Here is a 26,909-nt window from a genome sequence, read left to right on the forward strand (position 1 = left end):
TGCAACGATCCACTGTCTCAGCATCCACTGAAGAGTGACTCATTTTTTTTTTTTTTTTTGACACCATAATTGGAGGATGGTCATCAATTTATGGGACACAAAAAATGGCAATATGCATGATTAACATCAAGCTATATATGTCGGTCAAGTGATATTAACTGATGTTCCGTAGTATTTCACACCGCACACAACCTTATCGTGCCGGTTAGAGTTAACATGATGATGCACATAGTACATGTAATTTGTTCTAAGCACACAAAAGTACCTTTATCTTTCCACATTTTATCCACCAAGTTATAAAAAATGCTTAACTATGCAGGGGAGTGACATGAACTAATGTGACCGTCTGATGAGATAATTGTGGTGATCCAGCTACCGTCTTAGATAAGCAATAGGCTGTACGAAACGTGGAGCTTCTCATTTATGGGAAATGTTTCGTGGAGGGCGTATCTTTTGTTTGACATCAGAACAACAAAAGGAGATACATCACGAGGTCAATGTTTTTTTTTATTTTATTTTTTTATAATTGCATGAGATGACGGCTGACCAAAGCCCCAGGCTGTCCTTGATAGATTATTAACAAAGTCAAATAATCTTTATGGTCTCAAAGAAGTTTCTTGCGCGGCAGAGGTGTGTCAGTGTAAATCAGTGCTGGTGACTCCACGGCATGTGTATGTATTATGTGTTTTCGATTTACTTGGAAAGGAATTTTTCTCTCACTATTACTTTTTGTGATCTAATTTGTTGCACAAGAGTATTAGTGTATTTGAGACATTCTATTGTCAAGAATCAAGCTCAAGGAATTTTCCGTACCTGAAGTCATCATGGTTGGCACGGGTGGTCCGGTCGCCACCTTCTCTGTGTGGGACTATGTGGTGTTTGCGGGTACGATTGTGGCCTCCGCTGGCGTTGGCCTCTTCCAGGCATTTCGAGGACGCAAGGAGAACAGCAGCGCAGAGTTCTTTCTGGGCGGGCGGCAAATGACGGCGGTACCTGTGGCCATGTCGCTCACGGCGAGCTTCATGTCCGGTGTCACCGTCATCGGCACGCCAGCTGAGGCGTACTTGTACGGAGCGTCCTTCTGGCTCTTCAGCATCGGCTACGTCATCATGTCGCTCATCACTGCTGAGATCTTCGTGCCTCTCTTCTATCGGCTGGGGATCACCAGCGCCTATGAAGTAAGACAAAGACAAACAAGTCCAATTCTAATGTTTACTGAACAATGGAGAAAAACACAGATTTTAAAAAATAGAAAGAAGTTTATCTTCATATTTCATTATCCACAGGCCTTGTTTGAGGTTACTTCCTTTGACCTTGTAACTTTTAAAATTGTAAAAAAACAAAAAAAAAACGTTTGCTACTTTTAATGCAATCAATTTCTAACTAACACCAGTTTTTGTCAGTAAATCCAGCTTTTATTTTGTAAGCCATTTCCACAATTCACAGTTTCTGAAATAAATTTTATATATTGTCAGTACAATGTTTTCTTCTTATACAGTGGTGCTTTGAAGTATGCTCCTAAATTACTTCGATCTCAAATCATGTCTTCCAATTGAAATGGATTGGAAATCCCATTAATCCATTCCAATGCACCCCAAATAAACGCCATCATTTTGTTTTGTTCTTAATAAAGAAAATAGTTTTGTGTTGTACACTGTTTTAATAGCCCATAATATAGCCCAAAGTAACACACATACACTGGAGTACATTGGCGTGTTGTGCATTTAAAGGGGAAGTCAACCGAAAAATTCTCTAAACAATAATATGGTCTATGCAGCCCCGCTAGAGTAAGCACAGTATTCTGATTCATGTTATGTTTGTGTAAAACAAATTAAGCACGAAAATTGCATGTGGCAGCCATTTTGCTATCAACTGAAAATAACATCACAGTTGCTCACGACTCAGGTAATGACTAATCAAAGCTTACCGTTTTATTTAATATTATGTATGATTGGTCGTTATCTGATCCCTGAGCAACTGTGATGTGATTTTCAGTTGACAGCAAGTGGCAAAATGGCTGCCGCCCGAGATGGAATGGGTGAATTTTGCTACTTAGGTAACTCATATTTCTAGAACGCTAAATTAATCCAAATGCCATGTTTAAATTAGTGGGAGCGTATACGACATAATATTTGAAAGAATACTTTTGGGTTGACTTCCCCTTTAAATAGCGTGGCCGAGCGAGGGCAGTGTGACTCTCATTTAGCTCTCACTCTCCGCGATGGCAGTAGAGATTGAGGAGGGCTGACGTAACCAGCGACAGCTCAGCCCATGTCATGCTCACTTTCCAGGGCTTCTAAATATCATACTGAGGGCTAATTCATAGCAAAAAATAAATGAAAAATTGACAGTGTGAAAGAAAGCACATATGCATTGTTCCGCGTGTCAGGATTGGAAGCGTAGCTCATGAACAGAAACGAAAGAAATATTTGACAGATGTGATGTCATATTTAGTCAACAAAAGTGACTAATTGGTTGCTCCCTGAGATGGTTAAACACTGGTGGATTTTGCTGCTTAACTCTTTTTCCACAAACACGATAGTAATCAGAATGCCATGTTTAGACTAGACAAGTGAAGGCACATAGAACATATTAATGAAAATAATATTTTTGAGTTGACTTCCTCTTTAATGAGCTGAACTAAATCAGACCTAAATCCCCTTCACTTTATTACATTTGTATTGACAACCAATGTAGGACAAGTTACTTTCATAATGTAATAAATGACATATTACTAGTTATTTGCATGTGAAAGTATTGTTTATTTACAAAATTACTGTCTTTGTAGATTAACTAATTACTCATGTTCAAGTTTTTATTAAGTTGCTTTTTTTAAAATGGGGATTTATTCATTTAATAATAATTTTGACACTTTAAAACCTTACCGTTCATACTAAAAACTGATTGGTTAAATTTAAACACAAATTGGTTATATTTGACCAACCTAGTTGGTAGTTATCCATCTGATCAATATTTTATTATTAAAATAAATAAATAAATAAAAATAAACGTCACTGATGGTGTAGTGGTACACTCGCCTGAGTTGTGTGCAGGCAGCGTGGGTTCAGTTCCCACTCAATGTCTATGTCTGCCCTGTGACTGGCTAGCGACCAGTTCAGGGTGTAGTGCGCCTTTCGCCCGTAGTCAGCTGAGATGGGCTCCAGCACCCTCCCGCGACCCCTGTACATGGATAAGCGGTGTGGATAATGACATGACAATGACATGACAAAAATAAACATCCTGGTGTATATCTCTATCTATATTGACGATAGGTCCAACCGATACAAATTTTAACCATGAAATTAATTAATTGTAAATTGATATGTTTGTTCTATATGTGTATACTACACACTGCACATGAAAACAGCCAAACAGTTGGGCTACTGAAGTGTACTCCCTGTAACCAATTTCATTGGTTGTTTGGCTAACCAATACAATTGTTAGATAACCAACCGAATTGGTCAAATTCTGACCAATCAATTGGTTAATGTAACCAATCTAACCTTAACCAACTAGATTGGTATTTTTTTTAAATCAATCTGTTTTTAGAATGTAGCTCTTTTTAACTTTATAGTGTGGGCTATGATATTAAATATTTCAGTTCTATGGTGGGAGATCACTACCTTTGATCTGTGTTTGTAAAAATTAGACTTATTTTTTTAATGAAAATATTGGAACTGATATTTTGTCCAGTAAATAAATAATCCCAGACTCTAAACCATAAATGAAATTATCAACATACTCAAATTAATTTACACGCAAATAATAGTGATGGATAACATATAATTGATAATTGGTCCAACAAAACAGATAGATAGATAGATAGATCGGTCTCTGTAATAATATTGCAAGGATTTTAAGAGTAACTCGTTATATTAGGTTGTTAATGCCACAATGTAATATATTACTGTAATGCGAGTACTTCTGTATGTTACCCCAAACACTGTTGACAACACAGTTAAAATGGTCCAAAAAGGTAGCGAGGTGGACACAAATGACTTGCATAGAGGCCAGATGATTAAAACGAAGAGTTGTAAGTAAACGTGTATGATGAAGTCAAAAATAAGGACCACCATCTAGGATATGAACTTCTATGATCCCTTTTCAATTCTAGTACCTGGAGATGCGCTTCAACCGGCTCATTCGCATACTTGGGACTTTGATGTACACCACCCAGACGGTTGGTAACTAAACACAACTTGCGCTCTTCATCATGACAAACAACACCTGGCTTTGTTTTCTCTGTTGCTTTTATGGTAAATGAAACATCATTCCGTCCTCCATGAATATGAATGGCAAGCTTGCGTTGTTTCCAATCCAATCAACTAATGGCGGCCTCTCATAACAGATCTTGTACACGGGTTTGGTCATCTACGCTCCGGCTCTCGCTCTGAATCAAAGTGAGTCACCAAAGAATACATTCATAAGGCTTTAAAACTTATCTCTGATGAGTGACGGTGGTTGTTTTCTTATAAATTCATACAAAAAAGGAACTGGTTTGCCTCATGTCCGTGAAAATATGGAATTACGTTCTTGACAAACATAAATCAGGTATTTAGTGCAACAACTCTGGAATGTAGATGCAGTGAATTTTAACATTGAAAAAGGACTGATATACAATATATGACCCTGGGAGGTGTCTACAGAAAAGTAAGAGTTTGCAGGAAGGCAGACTTGTATCTTGAGAAGCAGATAGAGGAAATACAATACAGTGATATGCTTCTGTTGCCCTAAATGATAAGGAAAATGTCCCACAAAAAATAGATAGAAGACAGACTACACCTAATAACGCAAGTGGAGCAACTGGAATCATGATTGTCTAAGATGATGACAAAACAAACAAACAAGTGGTCAGTAAATACTGTCTTATTGACTCAATCACATGTGCCCAACTATTTCCGTATTCCTACAAATAGTGGCCCAGGGAAATGTATTCACTCAAATCCACTGCAGATGATGGGGAGGCATTTGCAAAGGCAAGCCTTTATTTGTACAACACTTCCAAATCAGCATGTATGCTAACTGCTCTCTACTTGCTTGTACTCCAATAGACCAACACAGCGCACGGCACATATAACATTAAGATAATTACTCTGACAATGACGAGACGCTTCTCTCATACTAGATGTGAGTCATAGCACCAAGCCTGACCTCTGAAAGCCAGCATGTTGCCGCAGGGGATCAAGACTACCGGAAACTACACATAAGAAGGAAGCGTAGTAGTAGAAGTAGAAATAAAACAAGCTAATTATAATGTAGTCGTAAATGCTTCTCTTTGTCATTTCAACTGTGTTGAATGCCTTGGGAGACTTGTTATATAAACATCAGCTACTCCTCTGAAATCACTGTTCACTATAGTCGTAAAAATAAATTGATTGACGACTAAATCAATTATAAAATTAATCGACAGCTAGTAATAATTTAGAGCCATTGTTTAACTAAAAAATGCCCAAATCCAAAAAATGTCATCCAAATGAGACATTTGCAAACATCTGCTTTTACTTTGGAAAACAATGATCAAACCAGGAAGGTAATCAATTTAAAAATGTTAGATGAGAACATGAGCAATCCCACTCATGTGATATTGCTAAATTGTGCTGAAATTATTTTTTATTTTAAACAGAACTAAATAATTACTATATTAAAAATATTAAATATTAAAAACTATAATTTGTTAATAAACAGTAATTGGGGAAATTGTTTTGTAACACACTCTAATGCAATTATTAAATTAATCAATGAAATAATTAATAGAATAATCAATTCTAAAATTACTCACTAGTGACGGCCTTAATCTTTACACACCACAGGATAATCGGTTAAGATTATCAATTGGTCCAGATGATCAAGAATCAAGAATCCTTTAGAGACTTCTGATAATCTGGCTTTGATCAGAATTTTGGGGAATTCTCAAATGTGGCTTGGTTATCAGTATGTGTGCTTACCTGCTGAACAAACCAATGTTCAAGTCTCTGAAAAAGAAAATAACATATGTCTTTAAAATTTGACAGACCACGCAGATGACTGTTGTCAACAACGCTGGCAAATTTATATGTCGGGAAAAAACAATCGAGCATATAAAATGAGGCTTCAAATTCCAGCAGTTAACTCATGAACTTAACTGAGATAATTACACTTTACTTATTTGCTAATAGGAAAAAAAATGACACCCACTTCAATCAAACAATCATGTGCCATTCTGATTATTTAGTCACTGGAATGGATCTGTGGGGAGTGCTGGTGGCTACAGGGGCAGTGTGCATCATCTACTGCACTTTGGTTGGTAAAACTCCCTCAAATGTTTACTGTGACATGTTTGTACTGCCACTTTAAATATCTCTGAGCCTAATTTGACTTGTCTGCTCAAACTGGTGTCGTCTTCAGGGTGGCCTGAAAGCTGTCATTTGGACCGACGTGCTACAGATGGTGATCATGCTGGCCGGTTTTGTGGCCGTAATAGCGAGAGGGGCCGTGCTTCAGGGAGGCCTGGACAAGATTTGGGACGATGCCCGTCAAGGAGGCAGACTTGAGGCATTCGAGTAAGGACCGGCGGGTAGAGGATTGTTGTTGGAAAGAAGGGTTATCTAGTCAAGAATTGAAAAATTACAGGGGCAGCTCGGTATGCTTGATCCTTACATGTGACTTTGTGAGGCTACAAATATATTGTCACAAGAAGGTACACCAAGACCAACAGAAAGCATTTCAAAACCTTTTGCACCAATAATGTGTCCTTTAACCTGTCCAAATCAATTACATTAGAAAAAAATATCCATCCTTATCTATCCATAGGCCAAGTAACGTAGCGGCGCGGTGGACGACAGGTTAGCACAATGCAGAGGTCGTGGGATTGATTCCGGCTCCCGCCTTCCTGTGTGGAGTTTGCATGTTATCCCCGTACCTGCGTGGGTTTCTTCCGGGTACTCCGGTTTCCTCCCACATTCCAAAAAACATGCATGGCAGGTTGATTGGACACTGGAAATTACCCCTAGGTATGAGTGTGAGCGCGGATGGTTGTTTGTCTCTGTGTGCCCTGTGATTGGCTGGCAACGCTGGGAGGGGTGTACCCCGCCTCCTGCCCAAAAACTGCTGGGATAGGCTCCAGCACGTCCGTGACCCTTGTGAAAAGAACCAGATCGAATCATGGATGGCTATTTTAATATTTATAGCCTAGTAATGTTTTGTAATGGAACTTGTAAACAGAGAACTCCTTGTATAATCCAAATATTTTCCACCTCTAAGCTATCTTACATTTTGAACCTGACTCAGCTTTGACCCTGATCCCTTGAAGCGACATACTTTCTGGAGCATCACTATCGGCGGTAGCGTGACATGGATGTCAGTCTACTCTATAAACCAATCCCAGGTGCAGCGCTACATCTCGTGCAAAACACTGCGCCATGCTAAGATGTGAGCTTTCCTGCACCCTACATTTTTTGACATTGTTATCATTATTAATTGGAAGTCTTCATGTCCTGACAGCAATTTTCTCTCCCCACTCAGGGCTTTATATGTAAATATGGTGGGCTTGTGTCTGACTCTCAGTCTGGCTATGTTGTCGGGCCTCACCATGTTCTCCATTTACAAGAACTGCGACCCGTTCACCAATGGTGATGTCGGTTCCACAGACCAGGTAGTCACAACTTCACAAACTAGCCATCACACAGGCTCCTATGCAGTAAATAATAAAATATTTTCAAAAAAATGTAGTTGCTTCCCTACCTGGTCATGGACATCTTGGCCATCTACCCCGGAATTCCTGGTTTGTTTGTGGCTGCTGCATACAGCGGGACTCTGAGGTGAGGCTAAGGAGAAAGAAATGCACTCATTTAGAGCAGTGGTGTCCGAAGTTTATCTTCCAAGGGCTGCATACAGAAAAAGTGAAGGAAGCATGGGCTACTTGGAATGCTTCCCCTTGAAATTAGTCAAATCAGTCCATCAGTGCAGGTAAACATCTTGAGCTCATAGTTTTTATCCGGTGCTGTGTAATCGCAACAATATAGTTGTTGTTTAATTGAGACTAGAATGTAAGCAAGTAGGTCGCACATCTCAACTTAGGATAAACTATTAATAAATATGAAATAATTCATAGAGTTTTGCATTTGGGTTTACTTGTCTGTTTGATTGTTAGTTTGCCGGCAACTTCCTGGTTAGTGAAGGATGGGAGGTGCCAATATGATTTTGTGGGTTGGACAGTTGGGATCATATTGACTCACATTTTGAAACTGGAGCGAGAATTTTTGTTGTTGTTGCTATAACTGACTCATATTAATTCGCAAAAATATTGTTTGCATTTCACCTGGATATACTTGGTTGTTTGACACAGTATATATATGATCAACCTAGTAGTCCTAAAGGTAGTGGAGTGTCACATCCAAACAGGTAAAAATCAAGGGGTGTGTCAATTTTAGAGAAAAAAAATTTATGATGGGCTCCTGTGGGCCATTATATGCAAGTCAAAGATTCAGATTGTTGGTAGGAAACCAACCGCCCATATGGAGCATTTGATAAAACATTACAGAGCACAACAATTCTGCCTTGCAAAACAATACTTTTGCATAATACAGCACAATTCCACACCCGCAAATTACAACCACAATTACTCTGACAACTGACTATGCTTATCTTAGTAAAAGTACATTTTTGCGCAAGTGTGTCTAATGGTAGGGTGGATGAGCAAACGAGCAGTCGTCATTAGGGCGCGCACTTCCAGACAAGGAATACCAAAACATGAATTGGCCCAATGCTGAATACATTAAATAATAAAACAATCACGTACTGTAGATGCTACACGATGAGTGCTCTGTGTGTTTTTCAGCACAGTGTCCTCCAGCATCAATGCCCTTGTTGCCGTCACCGTGGAAGACTTCATTCGTCCCGCGTGCAAAAACCTCACAGTGAAGCAGACCACCTGGATGAGCATGGGCCTCAGTAAGTGTCGATAAAAAGGTGCAATGGTTAATTGTATTATCATGAATTTGTTTTTAGGTCATCCGGGAAAACAGTTTGTGCTTATTTCTGTATGAATACGCCTGAATTGTTTCTTGTATTTACTGATTGATTAAAGTCTATGTTACAAAAATCCATTTCCTTGCGCGTGACAAGGGTAGCAAGATATAGTAAAACTGGTTTTGCTTAAAAGGTGAAATCTTAAAGTTTTCTGCTGCGGTGATCTTGTCATGCTATAGTTATGTCACAATGTGTGTTTGCTTTTTGCAATGGTTTGCACCGACTTTATACTGATAATGCTGTTCATTGGAAGAGTTTGAAAAGAATGGATGATACGAAGACGTCTTGACAACCATTGATCCCAATTTGCTTGTTGGCGTTCTGCAGGAAATGAAAGACTGTTTCGATGTATGCAGTGTAACTAAGGGCTCGCATATTGAAAAGTTGTGAACATTTTAATAAGACATTATTTTCTTAAGATTGTTGTGTTAAAATGTTTGCTACAAAAACTCAAAACACACTCGAAACACCCTGAAGCCTATGGAGAATTGTTGAAATACTCAATAACAATAGGCTACTGTGCAAGTTTCATGAACTGTACAGTGATGGTTACATAACAGAACTTATATAAAATGTTTTTTCAAACTCTGTAACCTCAGGAGATGAACAACTGATTGATGTGCTTCACCTGAAAAACAAAGAATGTTGCACTGAAAAAACAATCTCGACATACATTCATCTAAGAAACTGATAGTCTAAGGCAGGGATGGGCAACTTAATGTCAACACTGGAGGCTGCCAGAATTTTTCATCAGTGCTACTTGGAAGGCGCAGATGTATGACAAAAATGCTCATTTAGAATATATATATATATATATATATATATATATATATATATACACATATGTGCAAAATAGACTTAACATATATATTTTTTTCAATATATGTATGCAGGACTCACAACCGTAACTCAACAAGAAAGGATTTGAAGCAAACAACAAAAAAACACATGCTGTATTTTTTCCCCAATGCGGCTGGCTGTCTTGCGTAAAAAGCAAACAAAAAAAACTACCATTTCAGGATGGCACAAAAATTGCTGAACAAGAAACCAACATGTGTAATAACTCATCATGTACATTTTCCCCACAAATCAACTCACTAAAAATTGTAATATTATTGAGGCATATAATTGTCCCGCATATAATTCCAAACACACCCCAAATTATTCAGCCTACTCATTTTGTTTAAACATATCATTGTGAAACTAAGTCATGTCTGCCATCTAGTGGTGATTAGTGGTCATATATACACTAACATAAATACACACACGCACACACATATACATATACATATACATACATACATACATACATATATATATATATATATAAAATAAATATATATATAAATAAATTTCTACAGGATGTTTCCCATTTAATTTCCTTTAATTTAAAAACATTTTTGTCTCCAAAACTGTTAACATTATTGTTTTTTAACAAATTAATGAAGGGGTGATTCAGAGTGTGGTCGTGGGCTGGTGCCTATCTCTAGTGTAGTATATGGATGTCCTGTGTGCCTGCTTTCAGTCTATGCAGTGCGGGTAAAGTTCCCACTCAGTGATGGTGTGAATTGGAGTGTGAATGGCTCTTCGTTTCTGTATGTGCCTTGTCACTGACTGACTGGCGACCAGTCCAGGGTGAAGTCTGCCTTTTATCCAAAGTCAGCTCAGCAATGTAGAAAAAGGATGGATGAATGAGCACTTAACTGAATGAGTGGCTCCAAAAGCCAAAATATCGGGGTGCCTGTTCTAATATTTTCAAAGCACGAAGTGGGCATGAGTAGACGTGTAGATGACTTTTGATGACAATAAGTCACGGTTTTCAGACACTAAGCAATGTTAATGTTTTTTTAATTAAGTGCTTTAGACTATCCCTTTTGAAGTCTAGCCACTGCTACTGTAAAATGTTTTATTTTCTTGCCTGAAGGAAGACCTGAGGCCTGACATTGTTTGGAGTGCCCCTATCTGAATTATGGCAAAAAGCATTTTTACAGCAAATTAGACCAGGAAACTAAGCTAAAAAGAACAACTGCCATGTTTAAGGACGAAATGCGTCCTAGTAAACATGTAATTGCTCGAAAATGGTCAAAATGGCGCTGTTCAGCATAACATCATTATTTTGATACTTTATCAGTTTAAACTTTTTTTCCAGGTCATCAGATCCATAGATTCTTTTTTTTACCAGATTATTTTTATACACACTGCTCAATCAAATGTTTTTGATTAAATTTTCTGTTTCATCAGTGTATTCCGTTAACAACCATGTACTTCTTCAGGTAGCTGCCCATTTCTGAAAATGTGTCTGAGCAAATCTGTACCACTGATATGAAACACCCTCCAACCAGTGGGGGTGATTTTGATTTTCAGATTTCTTTTAATCAAAATTATTTACAGTGAGAATTTTGACAAAAGAATGTCAGATTCCTTTGATTAAGGCATGTGGAAGCTTTTTAAATTCTTGAAAAAAATCATATTGGATCTCCTTTCACAGGAATCTACTGTTTTCTCCTTAGGTGTGTTCTTTGGCGCTGTGTGCATTGGGATGGCTGGAGTCGCTTCACAGTTGGGAAGCGTTCTGCAGGTAAACGTGACGGACACTCGCACACACAATGAAGCTCTACAGCGCAGTGTCCTGACAGTGTTGTGTCTACAGGCAGCTCTCTCCATATTTGGGATGCTGAGTGGGCCACTTCTGGGGCTCTATCTACTAGGCATGCTTTTCCGTACAGCCAACTCAACTGTGAGTTGGACTGAAAAACACCAACACATACTTTCTACCACTCCATGGGGGAAGCAAGCACGAACATTTCAGCACGCGTTTGTTGACTTTGCAGGGAGGCCTCGTAGGAATGCTTCTCAGCCTAGTGTTGACACTTTGGGTGGGGATTGGAAGTCAGAATTACCCGGCGACAGCAGACAAGACGAACCCTCTGCCAGTCAGCACGGCCGGTTGCAACAGCACAATCCAATACAAGACGACCACGGAAGCTCCCTGGACCACTTCAGTCATCCACACAACGCAACCCGAGTGAGACATGCGAGACAAATAACTAGCATTTTAGCCATACAAATACAAAGAGAAGTTAATTTACTAAGTAAATCTTCCTAAACTTTGACGACACTTGACACAAAACTCAGCAACCTCCAACCTCTAATGGGCCTAAAAGCATTTTTAAAAAGTATAAAATCTCATGATATATTACTGGACATAAATGTCACAAACAACGGTGCATTGAGATATGAATTTAATTCGTTCTGTGACAACGCTCGTAACTGAAAACGATTTTACCCCATTGAAGTCAATGGAAATGCCATTAATTCTATCCAGCTTTCTCTCCAAATCTCATGCTTTTAAAAGAAAAAAATGCACTCTATAGTGTACTTTATATAAAAAGTACAGTAATGAGAGGTACGATGATTAAGAAATTAACAACTAATTGACTGTCAAGCTACTTGATAATTACTTTGCGAGTCTATTTGAGAATGTATTTAATTTAAGATTGCCCAAGTTGAATATCCGCCTTTCAACAGTAAATATTCTCAGACTTCTTTAATCCTCAATGAAAGCAGACCTACTGGGCCTTGTTTTCATGCCCAGCACAAGGAGTCTAACTGGTGCTTGGGTATTTTTTTTTTCTTTTGGCATTTTTGGAGACGTCGCATCCTTAAAATTGCCACAATATTGTCAACATCGTGTTACAATATTAATAGCAGTCACTACTCTGATTATGTACAAAAACCTTTTTTGCTGTTTTTTTTCCATAATGAGATTTTAAACAATATTGTTAGTTTCTATACAATATTGTGAGTTTTATCATTCAGTATTGTCAAGAAACCAACCTCCCCACTATATTTGGATGATTATCAACGTGTGAGCTTCATTTCCTGATAATTCCATAGTTTTGTGACGTTTAGATATCGTTACACCACTAGTATGACAATCAATAAATTAGAGGACAGGATTGTTTACTGTAACTGACAACTTCAGGAGGGACCTGATCTTAATTAGTGAAAGGCTGATATATTATTATACAATACACACAATACTCTATATGATAATCTATGATTCCTGTGTGCGCATGCGTATCAGTGTTAGGCCCCCTTTGGCAGACTTTTGGTACTCTCTGTCCTACCTCTACATCTCCTTCCTCGGTACGTTGACAACCATCGTGATTGGCATCTTGGTGAGCATGATCACTGGTGAGGATCACTCGTCGACCTGCACAGTTACAAACGCATGAAACCTGGTAAGACAAGAAGACAATGCAGTAAGTCATCCATTGTTGTTTAAAGGTGGCTGCAAGCATGGCAAGCTGAACTCCCAATTATTTGTGAGGAAAAGTGACTTGGTGTGTTTCAGCTGTAGCAGTAAATCAGAGGTAGACCTTTGTTTTTTGATCAGAATTATTGAAAAGAAAAATTCAAGTCAAGGTCATCTTACCTTTCCCTTACCCTTTCATGACAGGTTTCAGGGAACACAGACAAGGGTGTGCCAGAATTCTACACAGAAGCCGACAATTCAGGATTTGTACACTGTGACCCGACAAGTGAAGATTTTGTTGAAGCGACCAAACTATAATAATACATTCAGATACTGTACCCCTGACAGTTTTGCATACAATTACGTATTGTAGAACACATAATTCAAAGGCTAGTTTTTACAATTTAAGGATATAATGGAAAGGAATGATACTGTTCAATAATGTTTCTGTTTAAAATGTACTCTCGACTCCCGCTATTTGCGCCGACAAGCACCGGGCGAGCCTGCGAATAAGGTCTTTGCATATAATTGACACACATTGAGGGGAACAAAATATATATATTTTTAAAAATGATTACACCCATAACATTTTCAAAAACACTGATGAATATTCACTGTAAGTTTTCCATGAAAAACAGTAAAATGGAGAGCCCCGCCCAAATCCGCAAGTGCTCAACCAAGAGCATGCAGGGGTCGACTATACAGATTACCTTTATTCCAAAAAGTGCTTCAGGAGTGCGAAATACTGTACATGTTAAGTATTACCATATTATACTAATTTACTGTTTAATGTCCTTAAAATCTTATCAACTTGTGGACTGAAAGCAACGCACAATATTGTATTGATGACAAAACAATATTTAATTTCTTTGATTACAACTGCTGCTGATGCTCAACTAAATTTTACATCCGTTTTATTACCGTAAGAACACTTTTGGTCAGTAACACGTGACTTTTTTTGTTTCATCACCTACTTTTCAGTTACAAGAAGTTCATTCTGTATAACAAGCTGTGAATTTAAATGCTCATCAAATAAATGTTTTATATTTAAGATCATTTGTCTTGCAAAGCTCATGCATTTACATCAATACCTCAGCTCTTCATGGTAAGTACCAAACTCCATTTTTTTTGCAGCTGAAAATTAAGCATTTATTATTATTTGCATTTAATATCTGCTAACAAATGAAGAAAAATGTTCAGTACACATTTGAGAAATCAAAAGTTAACATTTCTTTGACAATTCAGTGTCAAACTGTGAAAAGACATGCAAATATCAAATCAATAACTATCAAAGTAGTAAAATATTACAACGCTAGCACTCTAAAGCATTACTCTTACTACAGGAACAACAACTAATAGGAACTACCCTAGCCGTGTGTCGCAGTTTTACACTAGCAAACTGTAACAAATACAACTGCATAAATAACAAATAATAATAAAATAATAATTTTTTTTTTGCTACACTTGCAAGCCATGACTACTACGCTACAACAATAACTTCTATACGAGCAACCTATGACGACAACTACTACAGCAATTCTATGCTTCTGACAATATTAGTGTAACAACTACAACTACAAAATTATACCTCTTCCTACTATTCTTCTGACTACCACAACCCTACTATTTTTACTACATCTTTACCACTAACGACACGAGAGTTTCAAAGTTAGAGAAAAGAAAAGTTTAAGGTGTCTATAAAAACACTCCTTAGGTAAAAGTCTTCCCCTGAGCCTTTTTCTTTTTTTTCTCATTGTCATTGACAGCAATCCAGCCAGCGTCACGCATCCTCTTGATGGCCGCTAACTTTAGGGAGGTTCCTGGTGACTTGACAGCAGTCGGGCTCTGGAGGTGGGTAAAAAGAAATGCTGCAACATGGTTTTTAAAATAATTTGAATAAATTTTTAAACATGCAGATTTTCACATTACCTTTTTGGATCGGTTGCATTTAGAGAGGGGAACAGAGAAGCGGGGTGTTGCCAAGTTTTTAAAAGTCTGTCGAAACCAGAAGAACTAATGATGCTTCCCATGACCTAGTGCTGTTATCGGATAACAAATAAAACAATTCTCACCAAAACATTGTTAGGATCAGAGCTGTCAGACTTGGGCTCCAGCTCCAAGGCTCTCTTCACCCAGCTCCCTGGCTTTTCAGCACTAGGGGGCGTCCTAATTCTGTAGGTCTGCAAAACAGTCACCATACATCAACATGCTCCAGAGTCAAATATTTTAGGCTGTCCAAATGATGAATCAAATACTTTGATTTTTTCTGCTCTGCCAGCCCGCTTTTTCCCATCTAACGGGGAAGCAAAGTCTTTACGGCGGAGTTCCTTGAGCATAAATTGAGAGTTGATTCAATGTTAAGTTAAGTATTCGGATCCACATTCATCACTTGCGAGTTCTACCTTGATATTTGGGGATCTTTCACCGGACATTCTCATGGATCCAAAATCAGATTCCTAACACACACACACACATACCGAACGTTACGTTACATTTTTATCAGTACGTATTAATGACTAGTTAAGGCTTCTTCATGAGTGCAAAGTATACTGTGGTCACTCCAGACCTCAGCAAAGTCAAACACGTTCATCTTTGAAGTCCTGCTGGTTGGTGTTTCTGCATATCTCCCTTTATCATTTGTGTTGAAGCCCTAGAAGTAGTATCAGAATCAGAAATCCCTTTATTGTCATTGTACTCAAGTGTGCAACGAGATTAGAGTAGTAGTAGTAGTTGTTGTTACATAATGGATATATAAACAGATGAGGTGATGGGTGCGCTTGTATTTGTACCATGTATGCATACCGTGTTGTTCTTCTCCTGAGACAGCCGAGATAATTTAAGTGATGACAATTCTTTCTTCAGATCAATTAACTCCTTTTGAAAGTTATCCTAACAGCAAAATACAATAGTTTTTAGTAGTTTAGCACAGCTTGTTATACAGAATGAACTTATTGTAGTTAGTTTCGTCAATTGCATATTTAACACAAAAAAAAAAAAACATTTATATTACAACACCTTCTCAGTCATCATTTGCTTCTTCAGTTGACCGTTTTCTGTCTTAAGCTTGGAGACATCAACCTCCTGTTTAAGAGAATTGTAAGAATACATCTTTAGCTGAAACGACATTTTTCTTTAGGTTTGTATTGTTACTGATGTAGTGTGAGTCCTCAGTACCAGTGTCATCTTGCAGCTAACTGCCTTTGACTCGCTCTTCCTCATCTCATCCAGCTCCGCATCCTTTTCTTTGACCATGCGGTCATATTGACTCTAGGGAGGACAAAATGAAGGATGTGTTTGAACGGGCACTCAAGGTGTGCCGAGGTCACCACTGGGGGGAAAAGCGTACTTTGTGTTTTTCCATTAGTGCGACAATATCTGCCGTCTTGTGTTGACACTTGAGTTCTGCATCCTCTTTGCTCTTGATGGCCTCGGCAGCTGTTAACCGCAGCTGTTGCATCTGTGGGCAAAACCTGTTATTTTATCACTTTGACACTCCAAAGCATTGTTTCCCAACTAGGGGTACGGTACGTGAGTACATTGAAAGGGGTACGTGGAAACAGTTAATAATTTAATTAACAGATCAATAATGTGGAACAGCCGTGCAAAAATCGCAATCAGCTCAAGCGTCTCATTAAAGCTCAGATGAATGACGAAAAGGAGATCAAACTTCTATGGTGGGTCTGAATACTAGCTGTTTTGCAGTACATATAAGAAAAAAAAAATATATATATGTATTGTACTACAAGATGATCTTGCGGGATTAGAAATTAGAACGCCATGAGGATTTCCGTCCCTGCATAGCGCAAGAACAAATTTTGTTTGCCGATGTTTTGGCAATTTGGCTTGTAGAGCCAAAAGTACACAGGCGAAAAACGACCTAAAACGATATTGTCTGTGATAAATGAATCAGTCAAAATATATATAGCAGAAGTCCTAAAGGGAGCTGTCGCCAAATGGGAACTTAACTCATCCAAATCATGGAGTCACTGTTTTGACAGATAACGCTAGCAACGTGGATGTAGCGAGAGGCTCGTTTTTAGCCACACATTAGGTAGTCAGGCTGGTTTCAGAGTTGGCCGCATATAACGTTTGCTCTAGCAGGTGGGATAGTTCCTGCCAGAAGAGCAGTTGGACCCTAAGAATGTGGACATACTTGTACTTCTGAAAAGGAACATGACCCTTTATGTCTAGAGAATTTGACATGGTTCCAGTTTGCTGGCAATCTACACCATGGATGGCTTGATATGCTGTACTGTAGTTATACAAATTAATTATTTGTTTGATGTTCGGCACTTTAAGAAGAAAGTATTATTTTATTCAACTATTCAGTAAGAGGATAGATCTCAGCTGTAGCCTTTATTGCAGCAGCATTTGAAAAGAGAACCTATAACAACTGTGACTTTCCTGTTTATGTTTAAATTTGCACTTTAGAGCTAGGTTGTTAATTTTTTTGCAGTCTGGTCAATTTATAAAAAAAACATTTTGAAAACTGGAAAAATTGCATTAGACATAATCGATTCGAAATTTAGCGAAAATCTCATTTCAATCTGGTGGTTTCAATCAATTTATATATACATTTATATATAATATTTATTTAAAAACCATTTGTGGTACATTCTACTTTTGAAGAATTGCAAACACATTTGAGTGAGGGAGTACTAATAGTATGACAGAACGGTTCGGCGTTAAACAAGCCCAAAAAAGGTTGGGAACCACTACTCCACAGGGCCCAAAAAGGTAATTTATTATAAAAAAAATAACCTCATTGTCAAGCTCGGCTGCAAACGAAGATTTATCGTGAAGCTCTTCAATCAGCTTTTGTTGCTTTTCCTCAAGCTGTGTTTTCTGGTTATTGGATTCCTCATTCAGACTTCTCATCTAACAAAAAAATTACTGGCATTAAAAGTTTTTTTTGTAAGTGTTTTACGACACAAGAGGACCATAACCATACCCTTTTCTCAAGTTGGTTGTATTTCACAAGCTCTTTTGCCATTTGTGTCCTCATCTTTTTAATCTGAAATGCACAAGTGAGAAGCTGAACTGTGCAGAAAGACAGTGGATGGTCGATCTCAAACTTCTTACAAACCTCTTTTTGGTATTCCCCCGCTTTACGATGAGATCCAATTTTCTTCATGAGGTAAACGCACTAATAATAACTGTCATATTAGTTTCATAAAGTAAGAAAACTAATCACATTGTTATTTATCCTCACCTTTACTTCTGCGGCTTTGATCTGTCCTTCTGTTTGTGTAACCTTCTCCTGCAAATGCTCACACTACACAAAAGATGAGAGGCATGTTGAAATCAGTAAAGAAAATAGCCACTGAGCATTAAGTTGAAGTGACTTACATTGTCTTCCATTTTCTTCTGCAATATCTCAATTTCTTCACACTGTCTTTGGGTTAAGCTCTGAATGGTGTACACTTCTGCCCTATAAAACACCCAAAAATATAAGTAGAACCTCTAAAGTCAAAAACTCAATTCAGAATGTGTCTCACATTATTCGGGACTATGATTCAGGGAGAATTAGGAAAATGTTAAAATTAATTACACTTTAATCAACTTGATAGACACCATATCTGAATTATTGTTGTATTGCACTGGAGAGGGGAGCTCTCTAATCTCGTTGCACACTTGAGTACAATGACAATAAAGGGATTTCTGATTTCTGATATGCTTTGCCACTTGTCATCAAAGTTAGAAAATGTTGACTTTTGCTCAATTTTACAATGCCTAACTTGTGAATTTTAATTGACGCCCGCCCACACAGGATGTTGAGTGGAATTTGAATAACAGGAAACAGAAATGAATGCAACTTTCATTGCAGAACAGTGAGAACAAGACAGTGTATTTCACCAGTGTGCTCTAAACTGTATGGGCAGCCATTTTAAATACTTAGATAAAGCAAGGTATTCTGGGAAACAAAGTGTTGTTCTACAATCATATCAAACAATTTAAAAGTTTTGATAATTTTACTGATCTGATTTACTTGAGTAGACTTTTCATGTTAAAAAAAACAGGCCGCAGTAGCACAGCAGAGTCGAAAGATGAGGCCCAAATTACACTAATCTCTAAAATACAAACTCACCTTAAACGTTGGTTTTCCTCTTCCAGCTTCTGAATTTCCTTTGAGAGCTTCAAAGCCTTCTCCTCACTCACCTGACAGTCAAATTTAGAAATCACTTATTTTTTTACGAATTGATGGACACAACTTGCAAGTTTACATTACTTGTTTTCATGCAGTTTAGCAACCTAAATGTGAGGCAAAACTCGGACCTTCATGTTTGCCTCAATGGCTTTCATATTAGAGGACCTGCTCTCAAACTTCTGCTCAACAGCCTTCTTCTCAAAATTGACATCATTAAAGTTAGACAGCAACTCTTCGTGGTTAGCTCTGGAAAGCAGAATAGCACTGGTCATGCGCAATACAACAGTGAGCTATCATAGGAGGCTGTTAATTATAGAGCGACTCACTGATGCTGTGTGAGTTCCATCTTGAGTTGCACAATCTCAAAGCTGCACTCCTTAGTTTTCTTCATTTCACTGAACAACCTTTCCTCCAGTTCGTGTACTTTACTCTGTGTAACAGCATAAAAAAACATGTAGCAGAGTCATTATAATGTATCTGCCTTATTTCCACAGGTGATGTAAAAACCTCTCTGTTGCTGAGCTTCTCCATGAAAACTTCTTCTGCCTTTTCACCAGCTTTCTGGAGCTTTTCGTTGTCTGCACGTATTGTCTCTGCCTCACACTGGTTTATTAAAAAAAAAAAAAAATGAATGGTCAGTGTAGGGTTCTTAAAACATTCCGAAATGACTGGTGTGGATCACCATGACGAGTTGGGCTTCTTTGGTTTTTGCAGAAAGCTCAGCTTGGAAATTGTTCACTGTGATCTCAAGAACATCAGCTTTTCCCTTCACAAGTTCGAGTGAGTTCATGCTTTTTTCCTGAGAGCACAAATAACAAAGAGCCGGTATTTTAAAATGATGTAACAATTGAAATATAATAAGGTACATTAAAATAAGTCGAACACACCAATTCGCCCTGAAGGATGGTGATTTGTTCATCTTTTCTTGCCGTTTGTTCTTCAATTTCTCCTGCCAAGAGCAAAAAAAAAAAAAAAGTTTCTTTGATGCCATTTTCTTTTTTAAGTACAAATGTTGCACCAGACTTATAAGATTCCTTTCATTAAGACTGACCTAAAATTTTGCGACTCATTTCAAGTTCTTTGTTTTTCTCCATTAGTTTTCCCTCGCAATCCTTAGACCTTAAACATTAATTTCGGGACCAAAATGACCAGAGTATTCACCATTCAGGCTTGTGAGTTGTGAATTCTCAAGAGTGTGTACCTCCGCTCCTCAAAAGCTAATGAATTCTTCAGCTCCACAAGGGTTCTCTGAACTTGCTCCAGCTTCTCGGCTTGTTCATTTTTAACTCGGCAAACCTCCTGCAAGCTTGAATCTTTGCTGCTGATGATCTGTTCGTGTTGTTCTGCACTCTGTCTCAGCACGACACTCATGGCTTCCCGGCTTGTCTTTGAGGGAGGAAACATGTTTTAGCTAAAGCAGACAACACACATGTGAGGCCAATTTGAAGGGCACTTGGAGAGTTTTATGAGAAGATATAGTATGCAGATGAAGTAGACCCTGACAGAGCCGTAACAGAAATCACCTCGATGTCTTCACAGCGCTGCTCTGCTGAGTGCAGTTGATCAAGAAGGGACTCCTTTTCCATTTTTGAGCTTCTCAGATCTTCACATTGTTGTGCTGCAAAAGTGTGTATTACAACTCTAATTGAACATTTTGAAGGGTCACATGCAATATTTCTTTTTACAATTTGAAACACATTACTAACATGCTTTTGTCAAATCACCCCAAGCATCAAGAAACACCTTTGCACTCATTTTAGAGTCTCGCTATTTTCACCCTTTTAACATTGCGATGAGCTGCCTCCTGCAAAGAAGTCAATGGTCACCCTGACCCCATCTGGTGATGAATGTGCAGTGAGGTAGGGCAGAGGTCACCAACATGTTGCCCAACAGCATCAGGTAGCTCCCAAGGACCACATGAATAGCCCACGAGACTCCACCAGAAATAGCTCGCCAGTGATGGGACATTGTGAATTTCAAGGAATGTTACATAAGTGATTATTAGAAAATGTAAATACTGACATAATTGAACCAGAACATTGTATTTTAATATTCATCTGTTTTCTAATTATTGTGAGAAATCCTTGACAGGATAAGTGTCTTCACATAAATGAATATCAATCATTAATAACATATAATGAGAATGTTTGATGTAAGCTAATTTCAGTGATTTGTAATTTCAGAAGTATGTATCAAAACTTTGGTAACCCTTTGCTCTAACCGGTAGCTAAGAAAGAGTTATTAGTTTGAAGTTGGTAACGCTAGTGTGCGGCTTTCTTAACCAACGTTATTGTGGTAAATGGAAACTAACGAAATAACTAAAACTAAAATTGAATTGAAAATTGTTACAATCTATTTGAGGACTGTCACTATGTCACACACAGAGGCAGCACAAAGGAGATGTACAGCCAAATAATTGTTTACACTGTATCTTCTTTTGTATTTAATCTGTAGCTTATTTGTTTTTTTCTTGTCTTTTTATACCCGTTGTAACCTCCCTGCCGTGTTTTGTGAATTTGGTGAAGTTGTATACCGTTTCTATATTTGAATTTTTAAAATGTTACGGTTCAACTGGCGTCCAGCCTTGGGAATGTCAGGGTAATATCAGTCCAGTAATTTTGTGTTTCTTGACTGTTGATTTGTTACAACCTGCATCAAAATTGACAGCCACAGCTAGAATGTGGAGCCAGATAGACAACTGAAAAAATGAGCAAGCTTGGAGATGAGGTACCAAGAGTTAGTTAGCAGCCAACACAAACACAGGGTATAGGTCACCAGATTGACAAGCATTGCTCAAACTTTTTTTTTTCTGTCCGAAGACGAGGAGACCCTCTTATCAGTGACGGACTGAGAGGTCCCAGAGACCCAACTGTTTTAAACCAGCCATTAAATTCAACAATCCATGAAAATGTTCCCTTGAAGAAAATAACTAAGTGTATAATAATACATTTAATTATGTGTATTAACCTTTTGGCATCATGCTTACTTTTGGCTTCCTGAAGCAGTCGGCAATGATTCTGAGTATCTTGGAGGTCACACTGGACTTTGTTTAGTTCACCTTCTTTTTCCTGGAGTTTAGCTTTAAGTGTTGCTACCTGTGGAGCAGTCAAGTCTTTTAAGCAGTTAGTGTTACAAACATTCTTTTACTGACCTCTTTCTCTTTTAGAGTGTATTCTTGCTGATACTTTTCTTTCAGCTCTTCAAGTTTTTGCAAACTCTCTTTCACTGTCAATTAAAACAGATTTTTTTTTCCATGTTGTCACAATGCTAAAATGAAAAAAAAAAGAAAGAACAAACCAGACTGCATCTCTTTCTGATCGGCTTCAGCTTGACAGCGAAGGTGTTCAAATGCTACAATCAGTTTCTGGGAACATTAATTATTCCTTGACTGACTGTTTATTATTCCCTTTTTGGCCTCTGTCATATATATATATTTTACCTGAACACGTTCACTGTTTTCCATCAGAAGGTGATGCGTCTCCTCTCGCTCGGATTCAACTACAAAACGCAGACAAGTGGATCAATTTTCAGCACAATGATGAGGCAGTGAAACCTGCAAGCTGAACACACTCACATAATTGCATTTTGTCTGCCGACCGCTCAAAGGTTTCTTTCAGCAAATTACACAAGTTGCGGGTTGCATTGTGTCTGAATCAAAACATTGATTATTCATGGAACTGTAGATGGAAACTGCTGAGTGCCCCCCCCACAAAAAAAAACATACTTGTTGTGCCAATCCTCATTTTCACTCATCTGCTCCTCAAGCTTGATGCTGAGATTTTCATTTTGAAACTGTAAAGTGCACACACACAATATGAAATCACAGAAATACATGCACAGTATTCGCCTCAAAAGGCACGCACCTGCAACTCCTGAATGGCTTTGCGCTGAGTCTCGATTGTTCTTTTGTTCTCCTGAAGTTTCCTGTCTCTTTGCGCAGTGTCAGAGTCCACTTTGACTTTCCAGCATTTGATTTTCTCCACTTCATCAAACATTTTAGAACAAAGTGATCCAGGAGTAAAGTCGCTCTGAAGAACATTGACAATGGCAGGAAGTTAGCCATATTATTTACACAGGACTGGCCCTAGGATTTTGGTGGCCAGAAATGAGATATTATATGTAGGCACAAAAGACAGACAGCACGGCCACCAAATCATGTGGTGGTCCACAGTCCGGTGTACCCCGTGCAGTGTGCTTGACCTGTGCGCTTGTTGTGGTACACATTATATCGGCTCCCAAGGATTGGGAATTGTTTGAATTTGGTTAATTGTTTCAATTCAGGTTCCAAACCAACAACTCTCGATTCCAGTGGTGTTTAATTCCATTTTTGCATGGTTTAAATTAGGGGTGTCCAAACTATGGCCCTCCAGTTTTGTAGCAGCGCACAGCATAGACTAAAATGAGGATTTAGAACAGCGCGAGTCGTTTGCCTGTATTGTACAATAGCATTTACTTTCCATATTGGGTGGCACTCAAAGGAGAAGAGAAGAAGAGTTTGTTAACATCTCTCACTTCATTGTTTACATCTTAAATAATTTGGTAGGGTTACTGATCACTACTTTTCTGTATGTGGCTGTTGGAAGAAAAAGTTAGGACACCTCTGGCTTAATGGCAGAGCCAATCAGGCATTTTCTCATTTTCTAATTAAAGGATCTCAACTTGTTAATCAAGTGGAATTCTATTATTGTTTTATTAACTTTACTATGAATTTCTCTAATGGCTATTTTTGAATAGTGGGAAAACCTAGGAACATGAATTAATGATTAATGTTTTATTTTTTTCCACAGGAGTAAAGGTTTCCCTTTCACAAGACAGCTTTATTTTTTAAAACCTCATAAAATACATTTAGACGAGTGTAAATGGGTGTACACATCTTGCTCCCATTGATGGGCTAAGGTAATTTAGTGTATTGAAACAAAACAGAACAGCTTGACAACCTAGTTCAAAATAGCAGCAGGTACTGTATGAACCTAAAAAAAATCCTTGAAAATGGCCATATCTGCCGTCACAAAGCAATGTGTCTAGTGTTTATTGCTGGGAACTCGTGCTCTAACCTGAACACATATTGTATGCTAGTTTTAGCAGGTTAGTCACATTTGAGTTGACCGACAGCTGCCTTAGTTATGGTAGTTGACATATTTTATTGTTTTACTGATCAAGGCTCACTGCAGAAAGCCTGTCCTACACAGCACTCTAAACCTGTACAGGTTGTGTAACCTCCTTTTCACATTTAAACCTAATCGAAAGTTGCACAATGGCGACTGATCATTTATTTGAACAATGTTAAGCAACACTTTCTATTGCCGCACTGTGCATGCGCATGCGGTTCACATTTGTGCACTTATTTCGTTCAGCGGATGGGGCATCGAAACCTTTCAAATGTAAATGGCTTCGGCAGAATCGTAATGTTATTCCTAGTTTCAATTGATACCAAAGAATTGATGGCCAACCCAAGGCTCCCACACTATAATTATACTATTTTCCTCAAATATGTTGCAGTAAGGTTAACTCAGCGTGGGCCAGTTGTATAAAAAAAAATCATGCAGTATAGCACGAATTGCAACAGCAGAATTAATGTGGGCCCACCAAGCAGTTGAGGTTCTAAACAACAGTATAGGATGTTTATGCCACAGGCCGGCCTAGCATTTACCTTTACAGTACAGGAGATTTCAAAGCATTTGACTGTTTACTTATATTACCAACCTCTTTCTCTGTTGGAGTCACTGTCATCTTGAGGCAATCTTATAAGGACAGAAAATAACAATGTTGATGCTTGGTGTAGTGCATCTATCTCTTTTAGATGTGCGTTACTTGGTCGACATTACCTTGTGTGATTGGTTTAGTTGGGGCGACAGCACCTTTGTTGAGGGGAGGCATGTTTTGGTCTTTCACAAAATATTTACTCGGACCCTAAATGAAAGCAGGAGTTTAATACATGTACAGTGGCTATAAAGTCTACACAGTGCGCACACCGGTTAAAATGTCAGGTTTTTGTGATAAAGAAAAATTATTTTCAAAGTTTTTATTTAAAAAAAATAAATACACCAATATAAATGATTTTAATTTTCTCACCATCACGTGATTTATAACCTATACAACTCAACGGAAAAGAAATTTAATCTTTTTCATAGGAAAATAAAATTAAACAACTGAGATAATGTGGTTGCAAAAGCTTTGAAATATTTTTTCTCTGTGTCATTTTTTTATATGACAGTAACCTGGTATTTGAAAAGGGGGTGAAGTCTGCATTGTACATGCAAATTGTTCACAAAACAATGGGGGAGATTTATTATCTCAAAACGCCCCAGGTACAGGGAGTAAAGAGCATTCACACGCAGTACTTAAAGTAGATGTACAGACACTTGAATAAAAAAAAAGACTGCAATAAGTAGAAGTGCTGATTTAACTCCTTAAATAAAATAAGAAAGCATTACACTGAAAAAGTACTTACATACAATTTTTTTGCTGTCAATTTATTATCTATTTTGAAAAACACAATAAATGTAAAGACAAAATGTGGTCCAATAGCTTTGCTAACGTTGAGCATAAATGATTACTGAAAATTGCTAAACTAGCTATTGAAAACTGAAAAAAATACACCTCACTTCCACAGACATGTGTTTTAAGATTAGATGGCGAAATTTCAGGGGCCAGAAGAGCTTGGCTTGTAGATGAGCACAATACACAGCCCATTCACCACAAATCATTCTCCCCCATGACATCAAATAAATCTTTTAAATAAGGCCATTGATGGGGACTTTCTGGAGCCGTCATTGTTGCTACCTCGTCCACCTTCCTATCCATATCCTTGCCGTCTTAAGTTTTGCTCCCTGCCTTCATTATCACACGTCAACAGCGGCTGAGATTTATATGGTTTCTGTTGTTTCTTCATTCCCAAAGTGGACAATAGTAACAAGCATATTACAACAAACTAAGTAGAAAGTGTACCTGTTATATCCGTTACATTGAGTAAAACATTGCCAGAAAATGAAATACCCAAGTAAAGTAGAACACAGCTGAAACATTTACTGAAGTATAAATACTTCGAACTGACCAGCTCAGCTCTGTTTTCGACACTCTCTTGGGGTTTAACGGCAGACACCTGGCTGCTGTTAGTCACCCGCGGTGGCACTAACAGTTTGAAGTTGAACCGTCCGTCTTTCTCCATCTCGCAATCAAGTGCAACACTGTGTATGAAAAAAAAAATCAAATAGGCCTTATGGATTTTTTTGTAGCGTAAATGTCATGAGGTCTCACCTTTGGATATGACTAAAGTTGACAGGAGATTGAATACGTAGCTTGTTCGAGACAAAGTAACGGACGCTGATGGGGAGGATAGGATAGATATAGTTAATAAAAGAAAACAGTTAAAGTGTTAGCTATAACTTGAGCCACGACTTGTCCTACTTACAAAACCAGATAACGCCAAAACAGCAACAACAAAGGAATGCCACCAAAGGCGTTTTTATTCTCGTTTCTTACCTACGACGCCGGGCC

At 38.1% G+C, this 26,909-nt stretch overlaps 2 protein-coding genes across 2 annotated transcripts; one reads left to right on the top strand and one right to left on the bottom strand.

The window, feature by feature from the left end:
* The first annotated feature begins 644 nt into the window (after positions 1 to 644).
* Positions 645 to 14,235, top strand: slc5a8l (solute carrier family 5 member 8, like). Its single transcript, XM_088308343.1, has 15 exons — positions 645 to 1,178; positions 4,115 to 4,180; positions 4,349 to 4,400; positions 6,212 to 6,279; positions 6,385 to 6,539; positions 7,267 to 7,407; positions 7,501 to 7,630; positions 7,708 to 7,796; positions 8,816 to 8,928; positions 11,517 to 11,584; positions 11,657 to 11,743; positions 11,838 to 12,031; positions 13,094 to 13,203; positions 13,297 to 13,382; positions 13,469 to 14,235. Exons 1-15 carry the CDS (start codon positions 825 to 827, stop codon positions 13,580 to 13,582), a joined length of 1,827 nt encoding a protein of 608 aa, XP_088164469.1. The 5' UTR covers positions 645 to 824; the 3' UTR covers positions 13,583 to 14,235.
* A 260-nt stretch (positions 14,236 to 14,495) lies between these two features.
* On the bottom strand, positions 14,496 to 26,909 carry sycp1 (synaptonemal complex protein 1). The gene is made up of 36 exons (XM_088309233.1): positions 26,824 to 26,909; positions 26,670 to 26,735; positions 26,467 to 26,599; positions 25,238 to 25,322; positions 25,116 to 25,153; positions 24,630 to 24,632; positions 23,276 to 23,440; positions 23,137 to 23,204; positions 22,987 to 23,060; positions 22,852 to 22,910; positions 22,710 to 22,776; positions 22,564 to 22,637; positions 22,399 to 22,507; positions 20,936 to 21,030; positions 20,614 to 20,798; positions 20,464 to 20,531; positions 20,300 to 20,361; positions 20,095 to 20,211; positions 19,920 to 20,015; positions 19,739 to 19,842; positions 19,541 to 19,658; positions 19,353 to 19,423; positions 18,614 to 18,695; positions 18,477 to 18,539; positions 18,351 to 18,410; positions 18,216 to 18,278; positions 18,026 to 18,142; positions 16,611 to 16,721; positions 16,439 to 16,531; positions 16,280 to 16,345; positions 16,067 to 16,153; positions 15,831 to 15,914; positions 15,520 to 15,591; positions 15,337 to 15,444; positions 15,194 to 15,259; positions 14,496 to 15,109 (listed from the first exon to the last, which is right to left on the bottom strand). The coding sequence occupies exons 3-36, from the start codon at positions 26,578 to 26,580 to the stop codon at positions 14,975 to 14,977; spliced, it is 2,979 nt and encodes a 992-aa protein (XP_088165359.1). The 5' UTR covers positions 26,581 to 26,599; positions 26,670 to 26,735; positions 26,824 to 26,909; the 3' UTR covers positions 14,496 to 14,974.

Source organism: Idiotropiscis lumnitzeri, chromosome 11 (genome assembly GCF_059441095.1).
Source record: "Idiotropiscis lumnitzeri isolate Australia: NSW breed Sydney's pygmy pipehorse chromosome 11, RoL_Ilum_1.0, whole genome shotgun sequence".
Lineage (NCBI taxonomy): Eukaryota > Metazoa > Chordata > Actinopteri > Syngnathiformes > Syngnathidae > Idiotropiscis > Idiotropiscis lumnitzeri.